The sequence below is a fragment of the Aotus nancymaae genome, unplaced genomic scaffold (genome assembly GCF_030222135.1).
Source record: "Aotus nancymaae isolate 86718 unplaced genomic scaffold, 86718_ANA_hifiasm-v0.15.2.pri h1tg000011l, whole genome shotgun sequence".
NCBI lineage: Eukaryota > Metazoa > Chordata > Mammalia > Primates > Aotidae > Aotus > Aotus nancymaae.
This window is the reverse complement of record NW_026988422.1, coordinates 59,381,805-59,408,808: the sequence shown is the minus strand read 5'-3', so window position 1 is coordinate 59,408,808 and position 27,004 is coordinate 59,381,805. Positions and strand designations below refer to the sequence as shown.

Here is a 27,004-nt window from a genome sequence, read left to right as displayed (position 1 = left end):
TTGCATTTTTTTTTTTTTTTTTTTTTTTTTTTTTTATGAGACGGAGTTTCGCTCTTGTTACCCAGGCTGGAGTGCAATGGCGCGATCTCGGCTCACCGCAAGCTCCGCCTCCTGGGTTCAGGCAATTCTCCTGCCTCAGCCTCCTGAGTAGCTGGGATTACAGGCACACGCCACCATGCCCAGCTAATTTTTTGTATTAGTAGAGACGGGGTTTCACCATGTTGACCAGGATGGTCTTGATCTCTTGACCTCGTGATCCACCCGCCTCGGCCTCCCAAAGTGCTGGGATTACAGGCTTGAGCCACCGCGCCCGGCCAATTCTTGCATTTTTAGTATAGACAGGATTTCACCATGTTGGCCAGGCTGGTCTTGAACTCCTGACCTCATGTGATCCGCCCACCTTGGCCTTCCAAAGTGCTGGGATTACAGGCGTTAAGCCACTGCACCCAACCAATTTACTATGTTTTAAATTTCTATTTATCTTGCCTTTTCTATGTTTCTTGCTTGCATAAACGTAAGTTTTTGCATGCTTTTTATCCTCAATTCATTTTTCTTCTCCCCATAAGATTAGAATTTGTATTTTTATTCTTTTAGTGATGACCTTTGAAATTTGATGCTGTATATTAAACTTTAAAAAGTCTATAATTAAATAATATCTTACTCCTATTCCAAAACCATTCAGTTACCACAGAAAAATTTAACTCCAATCAATTACAGGCTGCTGTTGATTATATATTTTTGTCAATATATTGTTGTCTACTACTGTTTAATCCATTCAGAATATGTTCTCTAATCACAGTGGAAATAAGCTAAAAACCAATTACAAAAAATAAAGAATCCCAACTACTTTAAAATTAAACAATATACATAATTCAAGAGTCAAAAAAGAAATCACAACAGATATCAGAAAATATTTATGAACTGACCAGCTTCTTTCGGTCCCTACCCTTCTCTTGGAAAGGATCAAAAGGGAGGGTTTTGAAAAAGTTTTTATGATAACATAGCCACTGGAGACACTGATCTTACTGAATTTCTTACATGGGGAAAAACAGTTCAAACCAGAATATTACTGATCATTATTATCACTGATTTTAGAAAATTAAATCACAAGAACAATAATCACCCAGAATTAGCAGAGATATATACATATGCATATACTCATATTTATGACTTATTAAAGTAGACCATTTAATATCTCTGATTTAAGCTGCATATTACAGTATCTGTTTCATTTGAAATCAAGTATTAAGAAATATAGACTGGCTATTTATAAAACATGTCTTAGCTGCAACTCACCTTTACATAGCTATTACTAGTGTTTAAATCTTGACTGATGTTAAGATACTCCCCAAATTGATCCACAGATAATAATCCTATCAAAATCCCATCTGCCTTTTCTTGAGGAAATTGACAAGCTGATCCTAAAAGTCATATGAAAATGCAAGGGATCCAGAATAGCCTAAACAATCTTGAATAAGAAGAGTGAAGTTGGAACAATCATCCTTGGTGATTTCAAAACTTACTATAATGCTGCAGCAATCAAGACAACGTGATATTGGCATAAGGGCAGACACCCAGATCAATGGAATAAAACTGAGGCCCTAAAAATGAACTCTACACATTTAATTAACTAATTTTTTAGAAGAGCGCCAAAACAATCTCATGGGAAAACAATACTCTTTTCAACAAATGATGCTGATATAACTGAATATTCACATGCAAAAGAATGAAGTTAAGACTCCTACTTCATACCATACAGAAAAATTAACTCAGAATGGACAAAATACCTAAATATACGAGCCTAAACTATAAAACATAGGAGGGGCTGGGCATGGTGGCTCACATCAGTAATCCCAGCACTCTGAGAGGATTAGGCGGACAGATCATGAGGTCAAGAGATGGAGACCATCCTGGCCAACATGGTAAAAACCCATCTCTACTAAAACTACAAAAATTAGCTGGGTGTGGTGGTGTGTGCCTGTAGTCCCAGATGCTCGGGAGGCTGAGCCAAGAGAATCACTTGAACCCAGGAGGTGGAGGTTGCAGTGAGCTGAGATCGCGCCACTTCACTCCAGCCTGGCGACAGAGCGAGACTCCATCTCAAAAAGCAAAACAAAACATACAAAGAAGTCTCTGTGACATGGGATTAGGCAATAGTTTCCAGATAAGATACCGAAAGCACAAGTGACAATAGAAAAAAAAAAAACAGATAAGTTGGACATCATTAAAATCTAAAACTTCTGTGCTTCAAGAAAGTCAAAAGATAACCATCAAATAGGGAAAAAATATTTCTAAATCATATCTGACAAAGGGCTTTTATCTAGAGTATATAAAGAACATCTACACTCAACAATAAAAAGGAAAACATACCAATTTTTAAAATGGCAAAGAATTTAAACAGACATTCCTCCAAAGAAAATATACAAATCCCAATGAGCAAATGAAAAGATATACAACATCATTAGCCATCAGGGAAATGCAAATCATAACCACAAAAAAGAGATACTATTTCATACCCATTAGGATGTGAAAATCAAAAACAGAGACAACTCATAGAGTTGGCAAGGATGTGGAGAAATTGGAACCCTCAAATACTGCTGGTAGTAAAGGGCACAGCCACTTTGAAAAACAGTTTACAAGTTCCTCAAAAAGAGGAAATACCAAAAGTTATCATATGACCCAACAATTCCACTCTACAATATACTCAAGAGAAATAAAAACATATGTCCACACAAAAAGTTACAAATGTTCATAGCAGCATTATGCATAATGGCCAAAAGGTATAATAAACACATCAAATGCCCAACAATTAATGGCTAAACAAATTGTGGTATACCCATACAATGGAACATTATTCAGCCACAAAGGGAACGAAGTTCATGCTATACCATGGATGGACCTGAAAAACGTTATACTAAGTGAAAGCAGCCATTCTCAAAAGACCATCTATTATATGATTTGACTTATACAAAATGTCCAGGATAGACAAATCTGTAGAAACAGAAAGCAGATCAGTGGTTGCCAGGGACAGGGGGAGGAAGAAACAGTGACTGCTAAAAGGTATGGGGTTTCTTTTGGAGATGACGAAAGTATTCTAAAATTAGATAGTGGTGTTGATTGCACAAGTCTGGAATATACAAAAAATACCACTGAATTATAGACTTTAAAAGGGTGAATTTGATGGAATGTAAATTATACCTCAATAAAGCTGCTATTAAAAAATAGAGGACAAATTTGATAATATGGGTATATTTTAGTTAAAATTATATGCCTATTCTATGAATTCTTTGGTTATTTATTTGGGTCATTCTTGACTTAAAAACTAACTTGTCTGATGTTGGGAATAACTATTTGAATCAGAAATGCATATAGCTCAATTATAGGTCAATGGTATCTGTGATAGGCAATCTCTTGACTAGGCTGTAGGCTCCTAGTGAATAGAAGCCTTGTCAGATTCATCTCTTTATCTCCAGTACCTAAAAAAAGTCCTGTTTCATTTTGTATCAATGAATGCATGCTACTGGATGAATTGCAAGAGTCTTCCTTAGTCACATCAGAACAATGCAGAGTGTGTACCTTTCCATTTCCAAAAAAGAAAGGCAAAGAAAAGAGATGACATTCTTTCTTTACTGGGGCTGGGGAGGAGCTCACACTGTGGACTGTCTTTCGTTCTCTCACTCACCTGCCTTTGCTGAAGAGGGACGAGACAGTTTCTGGCTATAGATGTGTGCAGCACTTTGGAAAGAGGAAAAGGGGCCAATGGTGTAACTTCCTGATCGACAGCGTGGCAGGCCAGCAGGGTTTGGGATGTTGTGTGTCCCAGGATGGAGGGAGGGAGAAGCACTGTCAGAGACTGTGTTCAGTAAAATTGTTGGCTGGTGAGGCATGCTAGGGATAGCTGAAGGAATTTGAGATAAAGAAGAATGGTGAATAGGCCCTGGAGAGAGGTCAGAATTCCCAGAGGTGTTGGGAATTTTCTGCAGAGTAGCAGCAGGACCAGAGAAAGTAGAGGAAGAATTGGTATAAACTAATGTAGCCTCTTTTTCTGCTGAAGTGGTAAATCCTATTAAAAACAAAACAAAACATCATTTTAGGAAAAATGGACATACAATCTCTATAAAACATAAATATTTTTAAAACATAAGCATTACAATCATCTTGGCATGAAACAGAAATCATGAAAAACACAGACTTTAATGAGTATTCATCATAAACTTAATGATTTTTGCCTATCAGAAATGACCTGAAAACAGAAATGGGAATTTACTTTTAGTCCTTTCTAAAAGCTGGAGTTGGGACAGCCACTATGAAAAAGAGCAGGCATGTATCACACACGTTAGGACATCAAGACAAAGTCTCCACTAGCAACAGCTAATTCCTCTCACTCTTCTTTTTACCCTTCTAGACTTAAGAAAACGAAAAAGTCTTTGGAAGGAAAATAGTTTATCAATAGGTAAGAGAAAATTCTAAGGGAAAAGGAGGAACAAAGAAAAATAATTTCTTTGGGGTATTGTTTCATGCTTTAGAAATATTTAATATCTGATGATTATTTTAGTCTTTTAGGGAATTATCAGAAAGCAGCAAATCTAGGTAGGTTTAAATCACTCACGAGATAATTTATCAGGATGAATTTCTGTTGTCTGTTGCTGCTTAGGCGGCTTTATTTTCACTTCTTCCATTATTGTCTCAGGGTGATCTGAAATAGGAAATACTGAACTTAAAACTCTCTTATAATCAATTGCAAGTCCATTGTTCTGTATATCATTTTATTTCCAAAAATATAACACAACTTCTAATCAATGCTGGAAAACATGGCATGTCTCACCACACTTTTCCAAGGATGAACACACCCACAGCCCTATGGAGTCAGCAACCAATTAAATGTTTCCCAGCTATAGTTAGCTGAACCAGAAAAAGGTACCCAAACCCAGGGCAGCCATTCATGGACAGCCAACAAGCTAGGGCATATCTGGGAGAAAAAAATATTAAGGGTCATCAGATGATTATGCCAGGAATTCAGACTGGGTTCTAAGAGACCAAGTTGGTTGGCAGTAGCTTCTGGAGCCAAGAAGTCGTAATATGTATGCAAGAGCAGTCCCACTATTCATTGGCATAATGCCTGGATACTGCAATGGCTCTGTATCTTAAACTCCTCAGTTTTACTGGAGATAGGTTGATCAGCATATTCAATAACAGTATCATTCTAAAAAATTTTGACTCTAATACCTAATTTTTTCTTCACAACAGAATTCTGAAACAGAATAGCCAGAGCTAATCATATATAAAAATATTCAAAAATCTTGTCAAGGGCTAGAATCATACAAAAACTTAAGAAAGGTCAATTTGATGGATCATCTTTCAGAGTGAAAGAATAAAGACATATGAATTTTCTCCCCTCCATTGCCAACAGCAGTGGTCACACTGTCACACGCTTGTTGGTCCATGTTTGAAATGAGTCCAGATACCATACTATCAAATGTCATAATGTTGTTTCCTTGATTGAAGCCTTCCCACTGCCCCCTAGTTATCCTTAATAGATTTAGACAGGTGTAGATCTTATGTAAAGATAGTCCTTAAAACACACACTCTAGCATTTCGAATGACCCATCAGTACAAAAGATGTTGCCACTACATGCTGTTAGGGCTTCCACATTACTGCCAGGGGAGAAACTGTTAGATGAACTTCCATCTAGGCCCCCACCTTCCCGAATTAGCACAGTTTTCTCTGTCCCAACCTTATTATAAGAATTCCTTTGCCTCTCTTAGCCAATACTCTTTTTTTTTTTTTTTTTTTTTGAGACGGAGTTTTGCTCTTGTTACCCAGGCTGGAGTGCAATGGCGCGATCTTGGCTCACCGCAACCTCCGCCTCCCGGGTTCAGGCAATTCTCCTGCCTCAGCCTCCCGAGTAGCTGGGATTACAGGCACGTGCCACCATGCCCAGCTAATTTTTTTTATTTTTAGTAGAGACGGGGTTTCACCATGTTGACCAGGATGGTCTCAATCTCTTGACCTCGTGATCCATCCGCCTCAGCCTCCCAATGTGCTGGGATTACAGGTGTGAGCCACCACGCCCGGCTAGCCAATACTCTTATAGGAGCTTTTCAGAGCTTCTGCCAGCTTTCTTCATATATTCACTCACCTGACTTTATCTACCAGACAATAAACTTTATAAAGTTAAAGACTGTGGACCGGGCGCGGTGGCTCAAGCCTGTAATCCCAGCACTTTGGGAGGCCAAGGCGGGTGGATCATGAGGTCAAGAGATCGAGACCATCCTGGTCTACATGGTGAAACCCCGTCTCTACTAAAAATAAAAAAAATTAGCTGGGCATGGTGGCGCGTGCCTGTAATCCCAGCTACTCGGGAGGCTGAGGCAGGAGAATTGCCTGAACCCAGGAGGCGGAGGTTGCGGTGAGCCGAGATCGCGCCATTGCACTCCAGCCTGGGTAACGAGCGAAACTCCGTCTCAAAAAAAAAAAGACTGCGACAGTCCTGGTCATTGTATCCCTAGCAACCATGAAAGTGTCTAACACATAATAGGCTGCTAAGTAAAAAAAAATAAGTATAGAAGGAATGAATGAACAGGTGAATGAAGTTAAAAAAACTCAAAAGGGTTGGATTCAGGACTTCCAGTAATACAGTAATTCAATTATACAGTGAGTTAAATAGGCTTATGTGGATTAGCCTATGAATCAAATCAGTTTTTAAAACATTAACGCTGTTTCTTTGGGAAAATTCATTCCACATTTTAAATGACTAATCTTCCTGGCTATTTCCACATTAGATTATCATAGCCTTAAGAGCAGGAAAGAAATCTCCATCTTTGAATCTAGTGCTTAGCACACTGAAAAAATCAGTAGATTGATTACCTATGCCTTAGGCTTCCATCTAGGTTTTAAGCTAATTTCTTATTTAAAGCACAGAGCTTTGTTTATAACAGTATGTCACTGCTATTTTTTTTTATCTTGGTGATGTGAGCTAGACAGCATGTCCATATTCAATTACAAAATCCACAACCATGGAATTCCCCAGCAGTAAGAAGTTTTAGAAACATATGGGGGCATTCTGGATTATCACAATGGCTAAGGGAAGCCAATGGCATGACAGGGTTGGAACCAAGTATATTAGACACCAGGTATGGAACAGCCCCACACAACAAAGAATTCTCCTGCTCCAAATGCCAATGATGTTACGATAGAGAAAGTAACAAACTTGACAAGAGTGAGAAATAATCATTAAGAGAGACAGAAAGGTAGATTAAGAGCACAAACTTTGAGTCAGGCAGACTATGGATCAAATTCCTTGTCCCTGCATAATAAAGAATAAGCTTGGGCAAGTTACTCAGTCTCTTTTAGCTTATTTTCTAATTTGTAAAGAGGTTTTGTAAAAGTGCCCACTCTACGTGGTTTTGGAAAATAAAAAATAAGACCATGTCCAGCAGATAGTAAGATAGGTGTTCACTAAATACCAGCTATTAGTAACTTTTCTTGAAAAGCTCTCTGCTGTTAATTATCATGAAAAAAAAAAAATCAGACCATGGCCCTCTTCTGCTTTTAGGACAGAAAGTACTATCCCCCATGCTCCACCCACTCCCCACGTTGCAAAGTCTCACTACCTTGGAGACTATTAGTGCTTAGCCAACACATTATTCCTCATTCTCCTTTGCAGTTCTCATTTCTTCACTTGTTCTTCTTATTTTTCATTAAGTAACCAGCATACTTACCACCTTTTGCCCCACTATCAGAATAACTGTTTTTGTTCTTAGAACTTTTAGAGTGAGTCCCCAGGAAGACACTGGCAGATTTGTTCTTTTGGGTATAAAAAGTCAACACCTCCTCCAGTTCAGCCTCACTGAAATGAGGAGAAAAAGTATGGTCAGACAGGAAGCTATTCTGGAAAATCTTTCCACCAGATTTTATTATGGAAACAGAGCAAGTTGGAAAAGGGAAAAACGAAAAGCGCAAGCTGAAAATTCCCTATTAATAGGTGGTTAAAATGAAATATAAATGAAAGCAATCTAAAAACTTTAAAACATAAGGCTTTATTCATTTTATTCATCCCACAGTAAATTTTCTAGATCTGCACTAATATGGTAGCCACTAGTCAGTCACATGTGACTATGTAAATTCAAATTAAATTAAAGATTTTTTTTCCCCATAGTTATACTAGCCACATTTCAAGTGTTCAGCAGTCACCCACAAAATGTTCTATTGGACAGCCATGTTCTAGAACAGGCGGCAACCAACTCACACTGTGGGCTAAACCTGACCAGTGACTTGTTTTCGTGGCCCCCAGCTAAGAATTTTAAAAGTATTTTTAAAGAAGGATATGCAAAAAAAAAAAAAAGTTAGTCCAGCTCACTTCTAGATAACTGAAGTATCTTCACTTAAAGAGTCACTTATTTTCATTGCCTATGTCAGAAACAAGGAAATCTACCAATAACCACAAAAGAATTTCCTAACCATCTATGTAATGCAGGAGACTAAACTAGATCATCTCTAACTCACTTCAAATTACATGCTCTTTATGAACAGCCACAAAATAGAAACTATAAGAAAACAGATGAGGGGCTAGTGGATTCTTCTAGTGAACATGGCACGCGTGGACTTTTACATCTGTGGCTTCTCAATGGCCTTTTCCTTTTCTTTTCCTTTAGCTTGGCTATGTTCGAGATAAGTGGCTATTAAGTGAAGCATGCCTATATTATCACAGAGAACCTATATTTAATCTTCAGAAAACACACTCTAACTGGAACCTAGAAACCACCTTTAAGAATCTCAGCATAGACCCCAAAGTCTCCAAAGTAGCTAAATGCCCAAGATAAGTCTCTCAAGTAACTATCAAAGATCTACAGCTGAGGCTGCAAACAGGCAGCTACCTCTGCCTGTCAGTGTGTTTTATTTGGCCCTTCACAGAATACTGAAAGGCAAAGGTTATGGTTGGTCAAAATACAAGCTGCTTTATATCTCTCTTATCCTCTGCCCACTTCATAATTTATGTTTTCCTGCCTGACTCTTGCAGGTATTTGAATTTACCAGCCCTGAAAGGTATCCATGTATTCAAACCAAACTTAATAAAAGAACTGACGCTACCACGTATTTCCCAATAATCAATGCCTAATCCACAATCAGAAGTAATTATGTTCCAAAGCATTTTATCTCCAAATCTATATAATTAGTCAAGAGTATGTATAATTCATTTTTAGTATCCAGTTAGACTTGCTTGGGAAATAGCGCCTTTTTAAAGGTTAGGGTTTTTTTTCTTCTTTTTTTAACTATATATTTTAGGGATTTTGAAGATCCTTAGGGTAAACCAGAAATTAATCTTTTAGCTTTAAAAAGTAGAGCTACTTTCTGGACAAAATCTGTTTTCTTTTTTTCCTTTTCTGTTTTTATAATATTGATGAGAGAAGCTGTTTCTATACCTGTTTTATCAATCATATTACTTAAGACTCAAAACTGTCAACAAATAACATCATACAATTATGAACACCTACAAAATGATATATTTGTTTGCTGTAAAGCACTTGATAGTGAGATCTGTAAAAAGTATTAAACAAAGATCATAGTATGCTGGTGATTGATAAGCCCCTACCCCTACCTCATTTAACTTCACAAATCAACATAGAGTAGATTTTCTACTGATTTTCTCCTTATTTGTGACTTTGACAGTTGAAACCTAAGTAATGGAGCTTACGGTTGCTTTATCCTATTTTATTTTAATGGTTTTGCACATCTCTCTATTTAGAAAAAAATACTCCAGTGTAAGTTTTATAAGACTTAAAATTAACTGCCTTTGTTATCTCTTCCTTTGTAAGCCAACATAAAGGGACAAAATGGCCTGGCTGACTTTTATCAAGATAGAGAGATGAATATCGGGATTTTTCATTCATAAAGGCTAGTCCTAAGCATGAAGAACTTGTTCTATTTTATATAAATTAGGTGTAATCCTCACAGAATTGAGAAATTCAAATTCCTCAACCTATTCAATGTAGGCAAAATGTGGTCATTACGACTCCATGAGTAGGTCAGGGATAAATTCAGACCCAGAAAATATGTGATGCCTTGGCCGGGCGCAGTGACTCATGCCTGTAATCCCAGCACTTTGGGAGGCCAAAGCAGGCGGATCACGAGGTCAAGAGATTGAGATCAGCCTGGCCAACATGGTGAAACCCCATCTCTACTAAAAAATACAAAAATTAGCTAGGTGTGGTGGCGTGTGACTGTAGCCCCAGCTACCCGGGAGGCTGAGGCAGGAGAATCGCTTGAACCCAGGAGGCAGAGGTTGTAGTGAGGCGAGATGGCGCCACTGTACTCCAGCCTGGTGACAGAGCGAGACTCCGTCTCAAAAAAAAAAAAAAAAAATGAGATGCCTCTAACTTCAATTTTCCAAAGGCCTCTCTTGTCACTTCGAGTGATGTGTACTGTCTAGAACTACAGTCCTGATACCCAGCAGTAACGTTTTGATAACTGAAGCCATGAAAACAGCAACATAATTGGCTAAGATATGGAGAGGCCAAGCCTACAAAATTTTATCTCCTGAGAATGATTTTTTTCATCCTTTAGAGACAGGGTCTCACTATGTTGCCCAGGCTGGCCTTGAACTCCTGGGTTCAAGTAATCCTCCTCCCTCAGGCTCCCAAGTAACTGGGACTAAAAGGGTGTGTTACTGTGCACGGCTTTACGAGTGATTTCTTTCCCATCCATATGTCAGAAACAAGGGAATGCTGGGTATCCAATGAGCAGTGTGGAAGGTAGAATAAGATAGTTTTTATTAATCAAGAATGTCTTCTACCTTGCTTGTCTGATAAACTCCTGAAAGTTTTCCATATTCACTCCATCTTCCTCTTCTTCCTCAAGTTTCTTCTTTGATTTCTTTTCAGCCATTTGTTCTGTTTCCTACCCAGTGCCCAAACCCCACAGAAAAACAAGATAAAACTGACTCCTAATAAATATGCACATCATCATGTAGTTTCAATAGCTTTGAGTATCTGTCCTTACAGTAAAGACATTTAATTCTTGTATGTACTTTTGCCACCTATAAATTTGATATATTACCTCTGGCCATGATTTTGTAAAACATTTTGAAATTCCCAAGTTGCAGAATGAATGTGAGTTTTAATCATGTTTTTACTTTCTACTTACACAGCCCACTGATTAAAGAGCTTTTTAATAGTAGCTTAGTAGTATCTATGATCACTCTTGTAGCTTTAACAATATGACAACAAAGACACAGTGTTTTGCTCCAATTAGGAGAGGAAAGGTAGATCCTGGAAGGTTCTTATACCAGCTTCCAAACTGAATAAATCCTTCACTTGTGTAAGACATAACAAAATTCTCAACAGCTCTGGAGTAAATTCTGGCTATGAGTTTGGTACATTGATACTCTACTAACAATTCCATGCAACTTTAGAAAAGCCATTTAAATTTCTAGGCCTCAGCTTTTCCTTCCGCAAACTGACCAAACCTCCCAAATTTTATGTGTATATATATATATATTTTTTATTATACTTTAAGTTCTGGGGTACATGTGCAGATCTTGTAGGGTTGTCACACAGGTATACATATTCCATGGTGGTTTGCTGCCTCCATCCCCCGTCACCTACTTTAGGTACTTCTCCTAATCTCTCCCCAATCTCCTGACCCCCTGCTATCCCTCCCCAAGCCCCCAACCCCTCAACAGACCCGTGTGTGATGTTCCCCTCCCTGTGTCCATGTGTTCTCATTGTTCAACACCCACTTATGAGTGAGAACATGTTGTGTTTGGTTTTCTGTTCTTGTGTCAGTTTGCTGAGAATGTTGGTTTCAAGATTCATCCATGTCACCGTAAAGGACATGAACTCACCCTTTTTTATGGCTGCACAGTATTCCATTGTGTACATGTGCCACATTTTCTTTATCCAGTCTATCATTGATGGGCATTTGGGTTGGTTACAAGTCTTTGCTATTGTGAACGGTGCTGCAGTGAACATTCGTGTGCATATGTCCTTATAACAGAACGATATATAATCCTTTAGGTATATACCCAGTAATGGGATTGCTGGGTCAAATGGTATTTGTATTTCTAGATCCTTGAGGAATCGCCACACTGTCCTCCACAATGGTTGAACTAATTTATACTCCCACCAACAGTATAAAAGCGTTCCAATTTCTCCACATCCTCTCCAGCATCTGTTGTCTCCAGGTTTTTTAATGACCGCCATTCTAACTGGCATGAGATTGTACCTCACTGTGGTTTTGATTTGCATTTCTCTAACGATCAGTGATGATGAGAATTTTTTCATATGTTTGTTGGCCGAATAAATGTTTTCTTTTGAAAAGTGTCTGTTCATATCCTTTGCCCACTTTTTGATGGAGTTGCTTGTTTTTTTCTTGTAAATTTGTTTTAGTTCTTTGTAGATTCTGGATATTAGCCCTTTGTCAGATCCAAAATGATACTTTTAATGCATTCTGAGATCCCAGGATATAGGATGCTTTGCAAAATATTCTAATTAAATAGTATATTTCCTGGGCTTGAATGTAAAATTCTGTAACTGTATAAAATGATTTAAAAGACGAAAGTATAACTTGCTTAAGAAAGAATATGTCATCATATTTAATCCACAGCTCAAATTTGTTCTCAAATGGTCAATTTGCCACTGTCCACAGGCACGCTAACAACCACACAGACTCACACAGCCTAGAATTCATCTCAGTGCTCAAAAGGAATACACCTTTTGATGGGAATTAAGAATTAACTATGGCCACTGGACCTTCAGAAGTAATAAATAGTTTTTCAGTCCAGCTGGGTTAAGACGTGGGGTCCTTCTTCCCCTAACAGTAATGCACAAGGGATGGCGATGCCAGAACTGAAGCAGAGCATCTCCATCTAGTTGGACCGAGGCTTCTAGTTTGTTTCTGATAGTGTATGGCAATCCAAAGCCCAAGACTAACAGATAAAACTCACCTTGCTGTATACAAGGATAAAGTCACGGAGCTGGTGGGCCAGGATTCTTCTGCGTTCCAGAAGTGCCAATCGTCGGCTGGGTAATATCATCCTCAGTGAATGCTGGAGGTTACTTGATGCTCGCTTGAGGAAACGAACTACCAGCTCCTATAAATTAAACAGTCATGAGAGAAAAAAAAAAGCAGGGATGGTGCTAAGCAACAGAAGACAAGCTATGAAGGGACTACATAACAGAGATGTAAGAAGATGTATATTACACATTTCAACAAACAAGGCCCAAAGCAAACAGGTTAGGTATAATAAGGATACAGAAAGACAAAACAGAAAAGAAAGAAACTTATTTCCTTCCCTTAATAAGCTGGCAATCAGAAAATTAAAATCAAGTATGTACATAAATAACTATGTAATAAAGCAGTAGTTGTAAAGGCACCTTAGTACATACACAAATAGTACTATTTAGGGAAGGTAGCATCCAAAGACAGGTAGTAGAAACTAAAACTGTGGAAGCAGAAGTAAGTATCAAAGGTGAGAAAACAGAAAGAGAATACAGAAATATTCATATTTAGAGATAGAAAAGCTGAGGAAGAATCAGGAAAAAAAAAACAAGTTAGAAACATCAGAAACATAGAAAACCAGGAGAAAATAGGCTGGGCACGGTGGCTCACACCTATAATCCTAGCACTTTTGGGAAGCTGAGGTGGGCGGGTCACCTGAGGTCAGGAGTTTGAGATCAGCCTAGCCAACATGGTAAAATCCCATTTCTAAGAAAAATACAAAAATTAGCTGGGCATGGTGGCACACACCTATAATCTCAGCTACTCGGGAGGCTGAGGCATGAGAATCACTTGAACCTGGGATGCGGAGGTTGCACTGAGCCAAGATCACATCAGCTTGGGTGACACAGAGAGATTCTGTTTCAAAAAATAATAAAAAAAAAGAAAATTAGGAGACAATACTGTCATGGAAGCCAACTGAAGAAAGGGTTCCATGTCAAATGCTTCCAAGAGATTAGAGCTGGAAGGGACCACTACGAAGACAGGGCCTTGGATCTGACCATTGAGGAATAATTTCAAGAAAACAGTTTCCACAAAGACAGCACAAGAAGACATTAAGAAAATGCATAGGTGATGAAAAATACGGTGAAGAGTAGAAACTAATGACTGTAAAAGTGTCATGATTAAGGCAAAGAAATAACTATAATAGTAGCTTGCAAAAGTAACAGCTTTTTTTCTTTCCTAAGGATGAGGGAGCTTTTAGAGTTGGGGGTTGGCAAGGAGGGCACAGTGGAAAGTTATCAAGGGAAAGAAAGACTACATCTCACTTAAAATGGGGGAAAAGGATTTTGAAATCTAATCAGATTACTGATAAAATCACAAGTGCTTCAAAGAGAGATTTTATAAGCCCAAGAGTCTTTAAGATGTTGTTGTCCAAAAACCATAATAAAACTGCCTTCAGATGATACATTTGGGGATGTTCTGTTGATATTCCTTCTGTGAGTTATGAGATAAGGAATCTCTAGCCCTAAGCTGGAGCAGAGAGGCCAACTCTACAACTACCAAAAGCAAGACCACTGCTACAGTCATCAGGGAAGGGGGTACGGCTTGCTCTCTAAATACATTTTCCTTTTCTTTTCTTTTTCTTATTGTTTTGTCGCCCAGGCTGTAGTGCAGTGGTGTGATCCCAGCTCACCATAATCTCTGCCTCCCAGGTTCAAGTAATTCTCTTGCCTTAGCCTCCCGTGTAGCTGGGATTACAGGTGCGCACCACCACACCCAGCTAATTTTGTATATTTTAGTAGAGATGGGGTTTCACCATGTTGGCCAGGCTGGTCTCAAACTCCTGGTCTCAAGTGATCCACCCGCCTCGGCCTCCCAAAATGCTGGGATTACAGGCAGGAGCCACTGTGCCCAGCTTAGATATATTTTCAAGAAAGAATTCACAGAAGTGGTATTAAGTTTTGCAGTGATGATCCTCAATATTCTTGTAGAAAGCCCCAAAGATACTATATGAGTTCCAAGCCAGCATCAGCAGTGGTTATTCCTTTTTGAACTGTTTTCTTCTTCTTGAATTTGATTTTGGTTCATTGTCCTTTGGTGCCAATTTACTCCAGTATAAATGAAACAGCCTCATAACCAGAGGGTTGAATTTCATAGTTCTACTCTGCTGTCTTTACTATAGGGTGGTTTAAGCTGTTATATTAAAACATGATTTTTTTTTCACAGTGGAGCAGACAAACTGACTCTCAAAAAGGCAATTTCAATTTTCCACTTGGAAAGAGTAGAGCTAACATTTTCCACTGATGGTTGAAGGATTATTCACAACACACAAGGTTTTATCTCTGGGTTGCATTGACTACTTTAAATGCATAAGTTGTTTTCTGGGATAACCAACATGTTTTTATAATAAACCTGGCATAAAGACTTGCCTTTTGTATGTGGAGGACTAAATATTACAGTAAGGTCACCACTGAGTGGAACAAAGAATGCAGCTTTCTCAGACTTAAAGGCCCCTCCCTTTTTGGTGACAAATCCCTGTAATTAAAAAGAATATGGGGCTGGGTGCCATGGCTCACGCCTGTAATCCCAGCACTTTGGGAGGCCGAGGCAGGCGGATCACTTGAGGTCGGGAGTTCGAGACCAGCCTGACCAACATGGAGAAACCTCGTCCCTACTAAAAATAAAAAATTAGTTGGGTGTGGTAGCGCACGCCTGTAATCTCCGCTACTCAGGAGACTGAGGCAGAGGAATCGTTTGAACCCGGGAGGTGGAGGTTGCGGTGAACCGAGATTGCGCCATTGCACTCCAGCCTCGGCAGTAAGACAAAACTCAATCACACACACACATATACACACACACACACACATGAATATGGAAGGGCTGTGGCTTCTTCTATAAGCTCTGACCTTACCAAACAGTTTAAAGCTCCCTGTGATTCTGATTTACACACACAAAAAACTGTCCTACAATATTGACTCACAGGAATGTTCAAATGACTGATATACAGTAAAAATTAAATACAAGTTTGATTCCAGCAATCTAAGAATCTTACAAACTTACAACTAGTTAAGTAAAAAATATCAACTTGGAGGATGGTGCACTCTGACAGGGCCTAGGATAAGATGATGACTTTTGAAGAGCTAATTTGACTCCTCAGGACAGAAAATAAATGCCAAACGATGCATGAAACCAGTGGAAGAGCAAGTAATGTACAATTAAAATATCTGAGTTTAAGTTCCAGTTTCATCACATACGACCTGTGGAAGCTTGGCTTCTCTAGGTCTTTGTTTGCTCTTCTGTGAAACAGGGATGATAATGCCTACCTGAAAGAGTTAATAACATGTGAGGTGGCTTGAGAAAGGACTGTAAATTGTTATTCTTTGCACAGGGCTTCGCATCCAACAAGAAATCAGTTTTCATTTCGAACTTAAATACATTGATGCCTTCACTACATGGTATAATGAACATAGTTCCAAATCAAAGATTTGCTTCACATTAAAGTATAAGAAATCTAAAAACTTTCTTATGTACTAATTCTTTCACCAGAAAAATACATTGCACTTTACCCTAATAGAAAAAAACAAAACAAAACAAAACAAAACACACAGAATGAAGAAAGAAAAAGGGAAAGTAAAAAGGTTCCAATAAGAGTCTCACCATCTGTTCATCCTCTTTGGCAGCCCAACTGGCACTGAACGTCTGACCTCCACTGCCTTTCATCAGGCGAATTTGAACATGCTGGAGATAGGCAGAGAATGCTAATCGGGCCTGCACTTTGCTATAGAAATCCAAAACAACATACCGTTATGAGACAGAAATGTAAACCTACAAAATGTGTACTTGCTTTTCTCAAAGTGGCCTTTGAGGATGCTTCTATTTTGATGGCTAAGAAATATGAAACCCATCTTACAGTCTGTGAATAATGATTCCTTCTAAACAGTATATGAGGGTTTTAAAAACAAAATTCCTATTAAAAGAATCAGAGATGGAGAATCCCATTTTCTCATTATTAGCATGAGGAAAAAAACAAGAATAGAAAATTAGATTTCTTACTCAACACCTTCTCTTTGAAGAATTTTTTTTTTTTTTTTGAGACAGTCTCATTCCATTACCCAGGCTGCAGTGCAGTGGTGCAATCTTGGCTCATTGCAACCTCCATCTCCTGGATTCAAGCGATTCTTGTGCCTCGGCCACCTGTGTAGCTGGAATTACAGGTGTGCACCACCACACGCAGCTAATTTTTGTATTTTTAATAGAGATGGGGTTTTATCATGTTGGCCAAGCTGGTCTCAAACCCCTGGCCTCAAGTGATCTGCCTGTCTTGGCCTCCCAAAGTGCTGGGATTACAGGCCTGAGCCACCGTGCCTGGCCCTCTTTGAACTTTTTAACAATTTTCTTGGGGTAACAGACAGGAGAAGTACTGAATCTTCACAAGAACCACCGTATTAATGAGAAAATGCTTTTTACATTTGGAGGTCCTTAAGAACATATCAGTTAGTGCCAAAGTGTGGATTTTGCAACGGCAATTAATATTTCTAGTATATAAAAGTATCCAAAGCAGGAAATAGATAAATCCTATAACAGGACTCTTCAGACCAAATTTAAGGCCACATTTTTCTCAACTACAAGATGGAATGGCTGGAGCCCAGAACAAATGCGTGAGATCCAACAGAGTTTGGCAGAGGTGAACTGATGGGCCAGGGAAGACAAGCCCAGATGTTCAGCGGGCAAAAGAAACCCTCAAGTCTAGTGAAAAGCACCTAAGCAACACCTAGCTATTTTCTGCCTGGTGCCCTAGGTTGGAATAAGGAAATCTGATCAAGCTATAGTTTGGAAGACAGAAGTACCAGAGAGACACTAATGATTTTCACCTCAGCTGCTATTTGTGGCAGATCTGTTTTCTTTCAGGCGAGATTTTGATTACTTCAGCTGATCGGCCTTCTGACACTGTAGCCAAAATTATATCCGTGAAGATTAGGGCCCAACACAAACTTTGTTTACAATCCTCACACATGCAGTCACTGAATGCTTTCTACTGACTGTTTTCAAGGTTGGGATGTAGGATTTGGCTAAACTAGAAATCCTAAGAGGGCTCCAGCCTAGCTTCCATGTGTATGTTGGAGAATTGGAGGGCAAGGGAGTCAGGCTGGGGAGGAGATTTCCTTTTGAGAGCTTAATACATAAGAGCTTCAGAACATGAACTATAAATAAGGCTAGATTTTTGTTACTAGAAGGGATGGTTTATGGGAGCATAATATGGTTTTGAAATAATAAATTTATTTATTTATTTATTTATTTATTTATTTAAAGACAGAGTTTCACTCTTGTCACCCAGGCTGGAGTGCAGTGGCGCGATCTCGGTTCACTGCAACCCCTGCCTCTCAGGTTCAAGCGATTCTCCTGCCTCAGCCTCCCAAGTAGCTGAGATTACAGGTGCTCACTGCCATGCCCAGCTAATTTATGTATTTTAGTAGAGATGGAGTTTCACCATGTTGATCAGGCTGGTCTCAAATTCCTGACCTCAGGTGATCCACCCACCTCAGCATCCCAAAGTGCTGGGATTACAGGTGTGAGCCACTGCACCAGGCCATAAATGTACATTTTCAACTGTTCCTCAAAGACAATAATTATATTCTTTTTCACCTGGAGAGCATATACCACTTTCCCCTGAACCAACCCTACAAGCTTTGCCCCCACAACAAATTATTTTCAAGTCAAAATAACTTTAAAAGATCCTCAGTTTAGGTCAACAAATTCACCTACAATAAAATGAGCAAGAAATAGCACGTTTCAGATACCTCCAAAGGTAGCAGAATAGCCAATTCCACTGATTGATCCCTTTATACTAAAACTTGAAGGTGTTTTAAATAAGGGGATTATTGCTCATAAATTGAGACTTCAATCATTGTTTTGCTGTGAATCACTGTTGCAAAGCAAATGAACAAGTACTGAGGTTTCCATTTCTATAAACCTCACAAATGTTAATTCTGAGACTGTCTCTAAAATATTGGATACGTTGTTCAGCTAGTCACTTGCAACAAAACAACCCCCCAAAAAAGATTAAAGAATAAAAACTGGAATGATTTACACCAAAGAAACCTATTTTAAAAAACAAAAGGTTATGCAGATGCCCAGTATATAAAGTATACAACATGAGGCCATGCTTAGAGTTTTGAACCCTGGCCATCGCCCTTCCCCAAACCCCTAAGTAGCCTCTGAGACCCTTCACCAAACAATGAGCAACTTTAGGGAATACAGTCTGAAAACCACTGATTGACACTAACATACCCTGAATTATAATAGTTTACTCATTCAAAGTGAGATCCACAAGATTCGTGAAGAAATAATTTATTTCTGTAACAACCAAGCAGAATGTTATTGCTGGAAAGAACTTTAGAATACAGTCCAATGGTTTTCAAATGCTCTATTTTCAATTCAGTGAAATCTTTTTTCCCTCTAGGAAGCAGTTTGAAAAAACACTTGTCTAACTCTGTACCTTGGATTGACAGAAAAAGGAAACTGAGGCCTAAAGAAGCTCTTTGACTTGCCTATGACTACATAGTCAGTTGGTAGCACTGAAAAAGCCAGAACCCAGGTTTTCTGACTCAGTTTGGTGTATTCTTCACTGACAGACCTATTGTTGTGTTGTTGTTGTTGTTGTTGTTGTTGTTGTTGAGATGGAGTCTCGCTCTGTTGCCCAGGCTGGAGTGCAATGGCGCAATCTCAGCTCATTGCAACCTTCACATCCCGGGTTCAAGCAATTTTCCTGCCTCAGCCTCCCAAATAGCTGGGACTACAGGCACGTGCCACCATGCTCGGCTAATTTTTTGTGTTTTTAGTAGAGACACAGTTTCACCGTGTTAGCCAGGCTGGTCTCAATCTCCCAACCTAGTGATCCGCCCGCCTCGACCTCCCAAACTGCTGAGATTACAGGCGTGAGCCACCGCGACTGGTCAGAACTATTCTTACTCTCCATGACACTGTTCCAAACTTAACTCTATCCCCTGGTACCTCAATGTCACCCTCCAGACTTTCAGTATAAGAATTGGCCTCTAATTTAGAATATAAAGGCTATCATGCATAAACGCCTAAACTTCCTCGCTCTTAAGCTTCTACCAACTGCATTCAACCCACTGTACTTTCTTTCCAACTTATAGGAAGAGATATCCCTCCTCTGGCCTTTGCCCACCTTCCTTTAGAATGCTTCTCTACGAATATATCCATTTCTGCAATTCTAATCCTCTTATTATCTAATCTTTCCCCTCAGTCTATAACTAAGCTCCAGAACCCCACCTCAAAAGAAAAAAAAAATCCCTTTCTTTTAGTTGGCTGTCTCCCTGATGCATTCTCATCTTCCTTTCACTGCCAAACCCTTAGAAAGTTAGTTCACACTTGCTTTCTTATTTTCTCAGCTCACAACTGCTCTTCCACCTACTCAGTTGGCCCTAGGTCACAAATCCAGAAGTCTCTGTTCATCATTCATCCTAACTTGGGCTGTTTGAGGCTCTATAGACCCGAATGCTCATTCTGCAGCTTTTTCCATACTACTCCTTCCCGATTTTATGCCTACTGCTCTAACTGCCACTTCTTGAACTTTTTACTGACTTACCCATTGAATAGTGGTATTCCCCAGGACTCAATTTCTTTTTTATCCTTGCTGAACCAAATAAATTTGAACAATCTTATCCATTCTGAAGACCTTACCTATCAACTATACAATCCTGTTCAACCTTGACCAACAAAGCTGTATTTTCACTTGTCTACTGGAGTTCAGCCAGAGCACTTCTTCCTCACTACGTCTTAAATGAAACACATTATTTTTGATCATGAAACCAACTCCTACATTCCTTATACTGACCAAAGGCACCACCAAGTTTGCAAATGTGAAAAACAGTCTCATCAATTTTACTCTGCAAATTTCACTAAGTCCATCCCATTCTCTATTCCTAAAGCCATTACTCTGATCAAGGCCTTCACCTTCCTGGCTCTGAACAATTATAACAGTCCCTAACTCACCCCGCCGCCTTCAGTTACACTATCCCACAACACAAGCACAATTTGCATTCTAAAACAAGATCTCATAGTATCATTTATCTGCTTAAAAGTAACCTGGAAAATAAAGCCCAGACTCTTTACAATCTAACAACATCCAATATTTTAGTCTCATTTCTTACCATGTTCTTCTCCCCATGTAGTTCTGCTAGTCTGTATTTTGTAAACACACCAAGCTCATTACAACGTCTGGGGCTTTGTACTTGCTGTTCTGCTGGGAGTATTCTGCCTCCTAATACTCACACGACTGACTACTCATCATTCAGTACTCACCTCAAAGGTTACCTCTTCATGCCAAATCATTGCAATCTAAGTTTAAATTCTCTGCCCAATTACATTCTAACATTACACTATCTAACTGACAGCATTTCTCATGGCCTGGAATGACCTTGTTTCTTTGTTTACTGTCAGTCTTCCCCACTAGACTGTAAGCTCCAGGCCTGTCTTGGTCCCCATAGTAATGGGATATGGCCTAGCACAATTCCTGGCATAGTACAGGTGCTCAATAAAAACTCACTGAGTGACTGAATAAATGGCTGTACTATCATACCTCTACGTCTTCACTGCCTCTACCTAGCACTCCCACACTTAACCATCACCTCCCAAACCTCCTGAAACCCTACTTACCAGTCAAGGCCTGATTCAAATTTTCCCTTCTCCATAATGGTTTTCTAGCCCTCCCAAGCCAGACCAATCACTCTTTTTCTGTGTCCTAAAACCACGTGTTTGTACTGGGACCATGGCCTAAGCATTCTCTCTCTGATACTAAACCATGAGCTGCTTCAGCTCCTTGTCTCAGTTACCTTATACTCAGTGACTGACACAAATGCCCAACCAATGAGACCCAGGTTTGTATCATAGCTCTACCTTGGACAAGTTACCTAACCTCTCTAAGGCTCAGTTTTCTTAACAATAGCAGTGTTTAATCATAGTCATTATTTCACAGGACTCCTGTATATATTAAATGAAAAATGACAGTAAAGCCACTAAAATAGTACCCAGTACACAGTACATGTTAGCTGTTATCAGTTTTACTAATATAATTATAAAACATACATACCTAAGATTACCATTATCTTGAAGAATCCGCATCAGGTTAAATTTAGGCTCTGGCTCCTGAGACTCAATTTTGCAGCACTGTTCACCTTTATTATTCCATTCAGGAACTTTCATAGAATTTTCTTTGGGTGTATTTTCTACCACAGCTGTCAATGAGGTTGTATATTTGACTTGATTTTCGCTAAGAGACCCTGCAGACTCCTCCTGGGAAGCTTCTTGTTCTTCATCTTCATTGTCCAATGCGACTTCTTCCTCCTCTTCACTCTCTGTCTCAGTTTTAATATTCATTTCAGCTGGTTGGGTAATCACTAAATGCGAAGAATCACTAATGTTGCTGAAAAAAGGATTAAATTTTCCTCTCTCCCAATACCTTCCTTTTCTCTTTTTGTAAAAACTCATTTCTAAACCAAACCACAAACAAGGCACAGAATTAATAGCAACCACATGTCACTCTCTATTCTTTTACATTCTTTTATTTATTATCATTTTTTGAGACAGGGTCTCACTCTGTTGCCCAGGCTGGAGTGCAGTGGCAGGATCCCAGCTCACTATAGCTCAACTTCCTGGGCTCAAGTAATCCTCCCAACTTAGCCTTCCAAGTAGCTGGGACTGTAGGCACATGCTATATACCCAGCTAATTTTTGTATTTTTTGTAGAGACAGGATTTTGCGATATTTCCTAGGCTGGTCTCAAACTCCTGGGCTCAAGTAATCCGCCCACCTTAGCCTCCTAAAGTGCTGGGGTTACAGGCATGAACCACCATGTCTGGTCTAATCTTACATATTCTAAAACCTATTAATGATCTTCATTAAATTTGATATTTTTCATCATACTCTCATCATGGCTCTCTCACAACTTAAGGCAAAAAAAAAAAAATCAAAACACAAAAAACCCTTGGGTTAGTCTTTTCTACAGTGTGTTAGAGATTTTTTAAAAGCACCCTTCATGGAGGTATAAAGAACAGGGGAATATCTTTCTATCTTATGTTTAGTCATTATCCTTCTCTACTGCCTTGTAAGTTCTATGAGGACAGAGACTATCTTTTTTATTTACCAGTGAAACCTCAGTGACTAACATGCTGCCTGATACAGATGTTCAACAAAGGAGGGAAGGAGAGGTAAAAAGGAAATCAGTATATCAGTCAATTACATATAGACCTACAACATTGTAGAAGCTGGGAGAGAAAGAAATTCCAGTTTGTCTAAAATACTTATGCCATTCAGCAATGTTAAAGAATGAACTGAACTTACCTAATTACAAAAAACCTGAACAGTAATGCTCAGGATTCCATTAAACTCAGGCTAATATTATTTCTAAAGAATCAGGTATTTGCACGATGCTGACATAAGAGCAAAGGCCAAAATGTATGTGCCCCAGAGAGTCTTCAATACAAATATTATGGAGTGGAAGGTTTAAAAACTTAGGAACTTGTTGAAATCAAATTTCAGAGAAAAACAACTATACAAAAAAAAAAAAAAAAGTGTATGTGACCAGGAAGATTCTGACTCATGAAATATTGAGTAAGCAGCTGGTTAACTCAGTCTGGCAGGATCCAGATAAGGGAGTTTGGTGAAAGCTCACCAGCAGGTACCTGGGTATTTTGGCCTCATTGCCCTCAATCTGCTACTCCGTCGTCTATGTTTTCGCACCTCCAGAGACAGGAGCTTCCTCTCATAAAGTGTGGCATGCAGCTTGGCCTTTGAATTCATGCCATCTATCTTCAATTCTGGTGTTCCGTCAGCAGTCATTCTAGGGGAAAAGCAACATGGTAGCTATGGCCTTCAGAAAGTTCTCTCCTTCACTCCAAGGCTAAGCTTGCCAGAATTCCATGATGCTGACACACTGGACATGGTAACTCAAGTGAATTCTAAAAGTCTGACAGATAAAGAAGAACACTAGAATCTACATTAAAACCTCACTAGTGACTCATTTGAATGTATTAAATGTTCTGAAAAAAAAAAAAAAGTAGCTAAAGACAATGTTTAAGACCTTTGAGAATTCAGTAATACTGATTATTAGTTTACTGCAGGGATTATAAAGTGCCACCCAACACCTTATATCTTAAAATACTTTATAACTTAAAAATGACAACATCTTAATTCTTAAGTTGAGTGGTGGCAAATGATGTCTGCTTTATTTCTATCTATTATAACTTACTCAGCATTTTATAAATATTCTTTTAAATGCATATAAAATCTAAACAATATAGATTTAGCAGAGGTTGAGATGAGGAGAAGAAAGGCTGATGATCTGTGAATATGTGAGGCAGCACCAAGTTGACGGAGACTCACAGAAGTGTCGTAGTGAAAAGTTACCAAGCCCTAGGGGCTCACCAAGTCTCAAGCGTCCCAACATGAGGAAATGCCAAGGCACCTACCCTCTTTAAGATCCTAATTAGCTAAAGGGGAAGTTGGAGTGAGGTGGCAGGGACTTCACTGGTGTTAAGTACAGGTCAAGAATTAGAGTCAGAGAAACAGACAAGGGAAGGCAGCAGAGGTAGGACAAGGCCAAATACATCAGGTCAAGAATGAGAAATGGGATGTGGAAATGGGGCTGGCAGCAGCTACATTAGGCATTAAAGTAAGGCAAATCACAAATTGGGGAGTGACTGATATGAGGTCCAGTCCAGACAAGGACTGAGTGGAATTCAGGACAGGAAGCCATAACCAAGCCACCAGAGAAAGAGAGGGCTCTGGGTCACCAGGTCAGAAAAGCAGTATCTGTATCAGTGTGTGAAAGCAAGTAGCCAACTCTTTACACTCAAACACAAAATCTAACTGGTTGGCTCTGAACTCTCAGAACTCAAAGTGTGTTCCTTTTGACATTAAGGAATCATCCTAACTCCTCTGGGAGTTTTCATTCTCTGAGTATAATGAAAAGGCTGTGTCATTTGGTCTATTTAGGACCTTTTTGATAGGGATTTCTGGGTGGATGGAATGGATAGTAAGCCTTTTGGAGGCCTTCTCTCCAGAGCAAGACATAGAGCCAAAAACAGGAAGGTCCTGGCACTGAGAGCAGAAATGGGAAGCAAATCAATGAACCTCAAAAAAAGTTCAAATGTATTTTATCAGAGTCCCAAAAAGTAAGTAAACACACACACACACACACACACACACACACACAGAGAGAGAGAGAGAGAGAGAGCGCACACAAGTGCTATAAAAATAAATTTTTAGCCAATTCAATAATAAAGAAAATAAAACAAATCTGATAGAAAAATAAAATCATTTAAACCATTTATTTAATAAGGTCTGGCTAACTTGGTCAAATTTATTTATTTATTATTATTTTTTAACCTGGTCAAATTTGGTAACTGTATGAACAAATATGGGCATATTTTAACACCGACATCTTTATCTCAAACGCACAAACAATACTCTCTCCAAAGACATGTCTCTTAAAAACCTAATGTGATTGGAGACAGTGTAAGGTTTGAGGTCGTCCTAATTTAATGAGTGGAAGTTAATTTGACACCCTAATAAATTAAAGCTCAGTGTTTACATTCATGAGCCACTGTTCATTACATAAACAAGAATTTATATTGTCTACATGATACTATCTACATTTTCAAGAACTCCATTCTTTAGGGAAAAAAGATTTCTTTTTATCAACAAAAACTCGAAAAATAAACTTTTGAAAACATGAATGCTAAAAGCTCAGAGACATGGAGAAGCTACTACAAATCTCCTTCTCTAAAGATATTTTAAAATCACAACCATGAACTAAGAGACTCTGGATAAACAGATAAATCCTAACTAGTACAAGGGACGGAGGATAGGGAATGCTGGGTAAAGTGTGAATCTGATAAGCAAGACTAATAGTTCTATGAGGGCAAGGACCATGTTTGTCTTGTATCACGGTATCCTAGATGCTTATGAGACTGCCCAGCACACAGCTGACTTGCCATAAATATTGGTTAATTAATAAACAATTGAATTTCCTAAAAATAAGTTGAGTATCTTTTAGCTACATCTATTCCATTTTACTTTTTCCAACATTTTATTTTGACAATATTTAAACAAAGTTTAAAGAATTGTACAGTGGACAACCATATACCTATTCCCACCTAGTTTCTACAATTAACATGTATTATATTTTGTTTCGTCACGTATATATGCAATCATACATTCCTCTATCCATCCATCCATCAATCTAATTTTCAAAGCAATTCAAAGTTAGAGACATCAGTGCATTTAGGTCCTAAACATTTCAACATGCATATCATTACTATCTAGAATTCAATATTTGTTTTATAGAACTGTGTTTGGTAAGCTAAAAGTTACGTACAGTGAAATAGCCAAATATTAAATATACACTTAATGAGTTCTGACAAATGCCTAGAGCTATATAACCCAAACTCTTAACATTACTATCACCTCAGAAGTTCTCATGCCTCTTCTCAATCTTCCCTAACCCCCTAAAGGCAATCACTGTTCTGAATTTTTTCACCGTGTATTAGATTTGCCTGTTATAGAATTTCATAAAAATGGAACCATACAGTATGAACTGTTTTGTGTAAGGCGTCTTTCATTCAGCATGTTTTTGAGATTCACTCATGTGTGTACCAGTATTCATCCCATTTTGTTTCTGAGCAGTAGGTCACTGTCTGAATGATCCACAGCTATCTGCTCTCTTGTTGGACACCTAGGTTGTTTCCTGTTTTGGGGTATTAGGGATAAAGCTGCTATGAATATATTTGTACAAGTCGTTTTGTGATTATGTTTTTTATTTCTCCTGTGTAGATCTCAAAGTGAAATTTGTGTATTTCTAATAAAATGCCAGCCTCTTCCTAAAATGCTTGTACCAGTTTATGCTGTCAATGACAATTTATCACAGCTCTGTTAGTTTCACATCCTTACTGACATTTAGTATTGTCAATCTAATATTAGCCATTCTGCTAGATGTTCAGTGGTATAACATGGTTTTAATTTGTAATTCCCTGATAACTAATGT

General features: G+C 38.7%; 1 protein-coding gene across 14 annotated transcripts in view; it reads right to left on the bottom strand.

Annotated features, from left to right (window-relative positions):
- Positions 1-27,004, bottom strand: part of TTLL5 (tubulin tyrosine ligase like 5) — a 285,182-nt gene that overhangs the window by 163,175 nt on the left and 95,003 nt on the right. For 12 of the 14 annotated variants that reach the window (XR_010342086.1, XM_012438103.3, XM_064375047.1 and 9 more), the window contains 8 exons: positions 23,643-23,800; positions 22,053-22,359; positions 16,598-16,718; positions 12,945-13,091; positions 10,794-10,897; positions 7,723-7,850; positions 4,610-4,696; positions 3,683-4,063 (listed from right to left, as the gene is read on the bottom strand). Coding sequence is in view for 11 of the 14 variants with exons in the window: in XM_012438103.3 (XP_012293526.1) it covers positions 3,683-4,063; positions 4,610-4,696; positions 7,723-7,850; positions 10,794-10,897; positions 12,945-13,091; positions 16,598-16,718; positions 22,053-22,359; positions 23,643-23,800 (1,433 nt within the window). In the remaining 3 variants the exon portion in view is untranslated. Of the gene's footprint in view, positions 1-1,296; positions 1,469-3,682; positions 4,064-4,609; positions 4,697-7,722; positions 7,851-10,793; positions 10,898-12,944; positions 13,092-16,597; positions 16,719-22,052; positions 22,360-23,642; positions 23,801-27,004 lie in introns of all 14 variants that reach the window. The other 2 variants (XR_010342087.1, XR_010342088.1) reach the window with 1 other exon arrangement.